Genomic DNA, 8,560 nt, shown 5'->3' with positions numbered 1-8,560 from the left:
TTCTCACATTGTTTATGTTTATTAAGAAGTTTCAAACTAAATCAGATTTGAATTTCTCTGCTATGTCAAATTCAAAACAAAGAGTAAGACTGACCTCAGATTGTCCTATGAGGCTGTTCCCCTTTTTTAGGCATTTTGTGGGTTTTCCTTTTAACTGTCTCTTTTCTGTGTTACAGTGATTGTGTCCCTAGAGGCATACAGTAGTCGCATCAACATCATGACTTTGTGACCGAGCACACCGAACCGCAACATCCTCTCACTGCGGTTTTTATTGACGGGCTATTAAAGCGCATGTAGAAATCAAGACTAGTTCCCACCTGTCCGGTGATTGTTTTTGCCGCTTTTTTTCGAGAGCTCGTTATTCCCATAAAAGCAGCTTTCCAGCGTTAGATCTGCGTTTGTTGGGCCCCTTTTCTTCACCACTGGTGGGTTTCTTTTCTTTTTTTTCTTTTCTTTCCTCTAAAGTATTCCAGCCAAAACAACATTTAACAGCCTTGCCTTTCCTCGGTGCCAGTTCCCATTTCAAGCTAATGGGAACAAAACGAAGGAGTGAGCGTAAAGTGGAGACGAAAATCGCAGCTATATTTGTGGCTGGCTTGGTGAGAGGCCAGATATCCTGTAAGGATTAGGGCACGTCTCCTCGCGAGCCTCTTTTACGGCCTTGTTTTCAATAGAAATCCTTGTTAATTGGAGACGCTTTAAGCTGCGTGGGTAATTGACCTTCGTGCGGGCAGAACGCGGTGTGAACGATCAGTCACATTAACAGACAGGAAGGAGACAGTGAAACCTCTAAGCACACTCTTTGTGTAAACACTTTTCATTTTCTCGTCGGGCCTTAGGGGGAAATTAATAACGGACAGGATGTTTGCTGTTGTCTCTCCTCTAAAGACGACTATCTGCCCGCGTGCACAAATATGTCGGCAGACGATTAAGAAGTCGATGATAAATATTGATTGTGCGTAGTTGTAAAAAAGAAAAGAAAAGAAAAGGCGTTTAAATTGGGCTGAATAGTTTAAGGGGAACATATGTCTCGAAAAAGACGTTTATTGGTGTCTAAATGTGGCTTAAAATTAAAGACTTAAAGAGACTCAAAACAGAAGAGACGGTAAAGACGAGTCGTTTGAAAATTGAAAAAAAAAAAGACGTCCACAAGCAGATGCACGCTAATGTGTAAATGGTGAACGTCTTGGAAAGACGTTTACAAAAAAAAAAAAAAAAAAAAAAAAGATGCATTCTGCTGTCCACGTGCAGGCGAAAGGTGAAACGACGTCTATGACAGTGTGGTTGAAAATACAAGATGTTTCAAAAAAAAAAAAAAGACTTACTGTCGACATACCGGTAGAAAGTGAAGCAAACACACCCAAGCAAAAAGTGGAAAGACGTGAACAATGACGTCCGTTGGTGTCAAAAGGGATAAAAAATGGGAAACTCGTAAAATCTCCATAAAATTATACTGACATGTAAGGGAGAGGTATAAAAAAAAGATTGACAACAACAACAAAAAAATCTGCCGATGACTAAATATGGCTCAAATGTGAAAAGATTTCCGTAAAATTGTCTACAAGTGTCTAAATGTGTTGAAACGGGGAAAAGACATACACAGAAATAAGTTTTTTTATTTTATTTAATTGTGGCCATAAAAAAAGGAAACGTGTATTGATGTATAAAAACGAGAAAGGGGTCACTGGGGCTCCAATGGGCCACCTACTGGAGTCTAATATTTTATACAAGCCGTATTTGAGCTCGATCTATTGGCTTAAAAATGACTGTTTTCAATCTACATCTCCAGTCTGTCCGACCGTGAGCAGAAATCGAGTGTTTGAACTGCGAATGCCAAAAGCTCCCAATCTACGAATCTACAAGAATCTGCAAAAAAAAAACAAAACAAAAAAAAACAAAAAAAAAAACTTTTTTTTTCAACACATGAGAGGAGACGTTTGCTTTGCTCTCCGATAAAACATCTCGGGCTGCAGACTGACTGATGGAGCGAGAGCTGAAGGTGTTTCACAGTCGAGGCTGTTAAAACAAAGTGTCTTCTTTCAACGCTAGTTTCCAGTTCTGTTTTTTTTTTCTTTCCATCGACAAGAAGCAAAAAAAAAAAAAAAAAAAGCTCCACCACGGCACTTTTGTTCCCCTCAACTGAGCGAGCGAGGAAAGATAAGGTGTCATCACTCCGACATGAAGCTGAAGGTCTCCCCTGTTTGGAAATGCGTGTCTGGATTCTGCCCCGCTTTAATGGCCAGATGCCACCACATGTTCCGGCCTCTTGACTTGTGTTGCTTTTACTAAGTGCTCGATTGAGTGTCTCTTTTTTCTCTTTTTTCCTGTCTTCCTCGTTTTGTCACGCCAACATAAAATTATTATAATTTATTTATTTATTTATTTTACTATTTTGACTAAAATACGAAATTGTTGTTTATTGTTTTTATTTCAATGATGACATAAAAATGAAATGCATAATTCTTGCATTTCCTTGAGAGTCAATATCCATGTCCAAAAATGCACCTATCTTGTTTTAAAGTAAAAACTGCAACAACAAAAAGAAGAGAGAAAAAAAAGAAAGAAAATTAATATATTTAAAAAAATTAAATTAAAAAAATAAATCAGATTTATTTCATGGTTGCACTTTTGGTTATAAAGCAATAAAATATATAAAAGATATATTAGGGGGCGGGGAGGAACTATATAAATAATGATTCAGAATCACATGAACAAATGGATTTTAGTCCGTGGATGTCCTTTTTCTTTTATTGGAAAGTTTATATGAAACTATATGAGTCGCTTCATTATTCCTCCGTTAAGCGCAGAGCTTACATGCAGTCTCTTTCCAAATAAAAATGTAAATACTACTCATCATCATCATCATCATCATCGTTATCATCAGCATCATATAATATAGTCAGGAGGTTAAGATACTTCACGTCGTCGCGGCTCTTATTAGACACTTGAACAGTCCAACCTCCTTCAAAACAAAGAAACCGAATTAAGAAAGAAAAGCAAAAACAAACAAAACAGAAAGACTGCATATGGCTCTCTTGGAAAACCCCAATGTAAACAATACAGACAGGGGGAAACCGAGTCTCCTATACAATAATAACGGTACAGGAATTAAGACACGTTTTATTCTTATTGTTTTCAACAATATAAGATAATATGTAATTACATTCAGAAATACATCTCTCTCTCTCTTTTATTTCTTCCTCCCCTTTCCTACTAAATCTATCAGTTCTTTCCTCGAACGCAGCGAAACCAAAGTGGTGTGAGAACCTGACGTCTGCTTGATCAGTTGCTGTCGTTTAAGTGCTTTTAAGCCTAAAATTGTGGTTCTTGAAAACGTCCCCAAAACGTTTAAATTTGCGATAAGAGGAGGTGGCGGGAAAACGTGTTTTTTTTATTTTTTATTTTTTATTGTTTTTATGTATTTTACTTACGTATAGACCAAAAGGTTTGTTATTGTGGCTGTTCTCGCAGATTCCCAGTCTTTCTTACCGCAAGTGCTTGAAGCTTCGCTCTCATCATCATGTAAATTCTCCAGGAAAAAAAAGAAAAGAAAAAAAAGGAAAAGTTTTTAGTTTTTTTTTTTTTTGTCCTCTCTCAGTGTCCTTTTTTTTTTTAAGAGCCGAGGTCCACGAGGTTAGAAGACATAGAGTTTAGTATAGTGTCATGGTGCACCGAGTGGTGATGGTGCACCGAGTCTGCGCCGCCCGGCACCGGAATCGCGCTGGGTCCCGGAGGGGGCGCAAGGCCGTGCAGGGACGGTAAGCCGGCGTTCGAGCCCAAGAGCAGGGCCGGGCTCGGCGACGTGTGATCCGGTGTCCCCGAAGGCGTTTTATCGTCGTCCGAGCTCCCCAAAAGAGTTTTATTTCCGTTCATGGAAGAAGATAGGTTGTGACTGTTGCTGTTGGAGTTCTCGCTGTTTTCCCTAAAAGGAAAAGGGAATTCAATTTTAATTGGTGCACACTCATTCAACAGGCATTTCGCAACATTGACATGTGCATCTAAAAAAAGGAAAGGAAAGCTAAATTTGCAATTCATATTCACACTAGCAAAATAACTTTTCAACAGTGAGACATTGTTTTTTAGATTTTTTTTAGATTTTCCAATCATGCATATCAATTAGTATTTAATGGTTAAATTTTTCAAACATTGATTCTTTTATTATTATGAACCTGAAAATTTGTATTAGAATTCAACTGAAATGTTCTCAGTCAGCTGTTATTTTAATTATTCTTGCGATGCAGAGAATGGTACACTACAAAAAGGATTTGGGGAAGTCTCCAATTTTAGACATTTAAATGATTTAAAGAAATATATATCAAGAAAATTTGTTTGTTAATGTGACGTTCAAAAAAATCTTCCATTCTAACAATGCTAGCTAATTTATTTGTGTAACATATCCTTCGTGACTGTTCAAATTAAAGTTGCACTGGGAATGATGGTTCAGTCAACCAATATTGAGCAAAGAATGGGAAGGTGTGTTTACTTTATAACTAATGACTATCTGAGCTTAGAAAAGGTTACAAACTGTCATACTATACAACAGAAACTTAGGCAAAGTTTCTGTTGGAGCAAGAGTTCAGGTTTGTAAACTAAACGCGTTAGCTGGTTTAGTGATGTCAAGCTTGCTAGCAATACGACCTTAGCCCTGAATCAGTTGTTGACAACGACAGACACATCTAAGATGCGAAATAGTTCACATGCTGTCTTTTCAGAAAAGATTTACACATTCTGTAACTATTTCAGGAACTTGTTCTGCTTTAGCGACAGCACTGCCGCTAAAGTCAAACCTCTAGCTGACGCTGCCTGTGTGTGTAATTCCCCATTTTTTCCCTCTCCCCTGAAGGAGTCAGTCGACGCCAATGAACGGAACATCTCGGCCATGGTAGTTGAGGAAAAGTTGAACATTTCACTGCAACAGGATGTATTTTTAGAAGAGTCTAATATTTTATAAACATTTTATGCTAGAACGGAGACAGCACAAAGGCTACGGTCAAGCCGACTATAGACAGCTAGGTGTATTAGCGCTGATGTTTAAAAACTTTGTTGCAATTATAGAAACATTTTAATCAAAAGCGATTTTGTGTGCTTTGTTTCTCTTTAGCACGGAAAGATAAACAAAATTAATAAAATGGTTGGAATTTCAGTAAATCTGTTGAGTAGGGAAATCTTAAAAAGGCGCTTGAATTTAACCACAAGTATGTAAGTCGTGTGTCTACCTGCACTGTACATAAGTTATTATCAGAGATATTATTTGAAGTCTGCACAACGTAAGTTAAGGGAAATTGCTGCAACAGTTTGTTTTGTTAGTGCAGACGCACGATGGAGATTGATTTATAGCATGTTTACAACTGCTCTTTTGTGGAAAGGTACGAGAGATCATGTATTAACGCAGCAACCAGCAATCCATTCGTGCATACCTGCTCATTAAAGAGTCCGTGAAATAATAAGACTCTCGTTTGGCTGCAGCGCCGCAGCACAGACTTAAAAACAATGACAGGCGGCCATAAATCCCGACCTTTCCAAAAGTCATTAGAGCTTATTAGCTAAATCAATCGCTGTGTCGAAACATTTGTAATTTAGGGTTACAAGTGGCATAGTTTTTATATAGGAGAGCACTGAGCCTTTTCTCTGCACGAGCACATGATTTACGTGGAGCTTTCAGCCCGAATTAGTGGCCAGAGGCTGAAAGAAGACACCAGCTGGGGCGCACACCTCTCTGCAGCGCCTGCGTGTGTAATCCCCCCCTAAAAAACCTTCAAATGTGGCCTACACGCTAAATGGAAGCATGGACTGTAAAACATAATAAATAAATAAAAACTTTTTAAAAAAGCATCTTTCTATAGACATGTTCTCATTTGCTTCTGCTCACTCCATGGTTGTTTGGGTTAGCATAACATATTTGTATGTGTGTGTGTGTGTGTGTGTATGTGTGTGTGTGTGTGTGTGTGTGTGTTTTAGCTTTTTTTTGATGTTGATATGAAAGTAAAACCTCGGGTGATAATAAGTGTAATTACTACGGCAAAAGGAGAGGTAAATGTACGCTTATATGTCCTTGTAATTTGCCTAACAGCAAACCTTTTAATTTCCTGCTTTCCAAACTTTTGCACTCACACTCCAACACTTTTCATAGACGCCCAAACCAGAAGAAGAGGTAACCTGGAGCTGGAGTGGACTGTTTCAATATGATTTAATTTAATAAATACATAAATAAATGTGATGAAAGAGACAGAATAAACAGCAAGAGACGGGAAGTTTTGAACATATTTTCAGATGTAGGTCAGCACGTCAAAGTGCTTGTGACTCAGCACCATTTTGTTTTAACATGACTCTGCTTTTTTTTTTTTTACCCCCTTTTCCAACATGTTGATAGTTTTATCTGCAGACGCTCCTACCTCTCCTTCGCCTCCGCCGCCCGGTCTCTCTGCCGCCGGTTCTTGAACCAGTTGCTGACCTGCGTGGTGGTGAGTCCCGTGGCCTCGGCCAACTCCCTCTTTTCCCGCGGGGACGGGTACGGGTTGTGGGTGTACCACTCCCGCAGCACGCTCCGGCTCTTCTCCTTGAAGCAGTAGCTCGTCTCCTCTCCGTCCCAGATGGAGCGGGGCAGCGGGAACTTTCTCCGGACGCGGTACTTCCCCACGGCCCCGAGAGGGCGGCCCCGCAGCTTCTCCGCCTCGATGTAGTGCGCCTTGAGCCACAGCTGCTGCAGCTTCGGGTGGTTGTGCGGCGAGAACTGGTGGCTCTCCAGGATCTTGTAGAGCTCTCGGAAGTTGCCCCGGTGGAAGGCGACCACGGCTTTCGCCTTGAGGACGCTCTCGTTCTTGTGGAGGTGCTCGCAGGCCGGCAGGGACCAGAGGAAGCGTCCCAGCCGCTCGATGTTCCCCCCTTGCTGGAGGACCTCGCAGACACACGCGACTTGCTCCTGCGTGAAACCAAACGTCGGGAGCATTGACATGGCGACAGCCGCAGACCAGCGCAGATTAGATTGTGCCTCACTTCCACGTCTCTTGTCTCAGTCTCTCATTAAAGTGACACGCAGTAAGTCCACAAGTGTCAAGAAAAGAAAAGAAAAAAAAAAAGAAGAAGAAAAAAAAAGTGTCCCAGAAGAGCAGCCTATACGACTCAGGGGTTAGGGGTAATATCCAGCTTCAATGCCCGTTGAGCCATGCAGATCCCCGGGCGACAGTTCCTCTTGAAAGTTGCGGCGAAACACACACACAGAGGGAGAGAGAAATGTGGAACTCCTTCCTCCGTCCGCCTCCACCTTTTCTGCGCCGTTTCTACATAAACTACTCCCGGAGAGCAGACTCGCTGGCTCGTTTTAATAATATTATTCTAAGCTGGCAAGACAAGCGATTATATGAACTCTGATTGGTCGGTTATCTGACCCGGGGATGGTGAGGATAAGACAATAGCCTCAGTCAAATTATTTGCCATGGTTACGCTGTCACTCAGCGTAACCCGATACCCTTTGAGGTGGCTCCTTGGCAAAGTCGAGCGGATTGTTCTCTGCGTGTCCAGCCCGCCCTCCCAATAGAAATATTGCTCAGATTTTTCTCCCTCCCTCCCCCACCCCTCCACTCTCTCTCTTAAACGTTTTTATTACTCCTCTCTTCTTTTTTTTTCTTTTTTTTTTGACGGACACACCGGGCAGCCAAAGAGCGCGCAGCAGTGAGGAAGGTGCGGGGCCGGAGGGGAGAAGGAGAGCCACGCTGTTCTCGCGGCTGGAGGGAGGATGGCGCCAGAGCGCGCAGGGCAGGGATCACCACGCAGGACCGGCGCGTCTTCAATGCGCCTGGAAGCGCTCTGAAATCAGCCGGAGAGATGTCACTCTGAGATAAACAATAATAAAAAAATAAAATAAAATAAAGTTGGTTCCTTTACTGATTTGAAACGAAAACTCTGGTCGTTTTGAATGTTGACAAGCAAAAACAAATCAACACGTCTAACAAATAACTAAGACAAACAAACAAAAATCTTCATGAATATCTAAAGATGAGTGGTATTCAGAAGGAAGATTGTTATTTTCTTCAGGAAGTCAGACGTGGATTATTTTGGTAGAAGCAGTTGGTTGAAAAGTCTCCAACTAAGACTCCGTCCGTTAAAAGTCAAAAGAAATGCTGCATGTAAAAAAGTGCTCGGAACGGGAATAAATCTTCATATTTCCCTTGAATAAATATGTCTACCTATACAGATTTAGCTTTTATGTTTTTATTCTTAGGCCTCTTGTTTGAAAAGACGTGGCATGGGTTTTTTCGGGAAGGATTACATTAAACTTATTTTAATATGCATTTTCAACTTGATTCATTTGGGGGGAGAAAACAAATACAATCTAAACGTGATTTTTATTTATTTATCTCTCTCTCTTTTGCATAAAGCGGTTGTCCATTTTCTAAGTTTTGTCAGAGCTATTTTTGTACGATCCCGCCGCACATGACAGCACAGGAGATGGATATTTAAATTAGAGGTGAGACAGAGAGTGAGCAATGAACAATCTGGAGGTGTTGCAGCCGCCGGTCCTGATGGAGAAATCAGCTCCGCTCTGCAGCCCACAACCCAGAAC

The 8,560-nt window shown here is 41.0% G+C and overlaps 1 protein-coding gene across 1 annotated transcript; it reads right to left on the bottom strand.

Moving 5' to 3' along the window:
- Positions 1-3,603: 3,603 nt before the first annotated feature.
- six2a (SIX homeobox 2a) lies at positions 3,604-6,977 on the bottom strand. The gene is made up of 2 exons (XM_007551179.2): positions 6,393-6,977; positions 3,604-3,922 (listed from the first exon to the last, which is right to left on the bottom strand). Exons 1-2 carry the CDS (start codon positions 6,950-6,952, stop codon positions 3,613-3,615), a joined length of 870 nt encoding a protein of 289 aa, XP_007551241.1. The 5' UTR covers positions 6,953-6,977; the 3' UTR covers positions 3,604-3,612.
- Positions 6,978-8,560: the final 1,583 nt, after the last annotated feature.

This window comes from Poecilia formosa, unplaced genomic scaffold, assembly GCF_000485575.1.
Source record: "Poecilia formosa unplaced genomic scaffold, Poecilia_formosa-5.1.2 Scaffold40, whole genome shotgun sequence".
Classification (NCBI taxonomy): Eukaryota; Metazoa; Chordata; class Actinopteri; order Cyprinodontiformes; family Poeciliidae; genus Poecilia; species Poecilia formosa.
The sequence above is the reverse complement of the archived record's forward strand: the minus strand, read 5'-3'. Positions and strand labels throughout refer to the sequence as shown.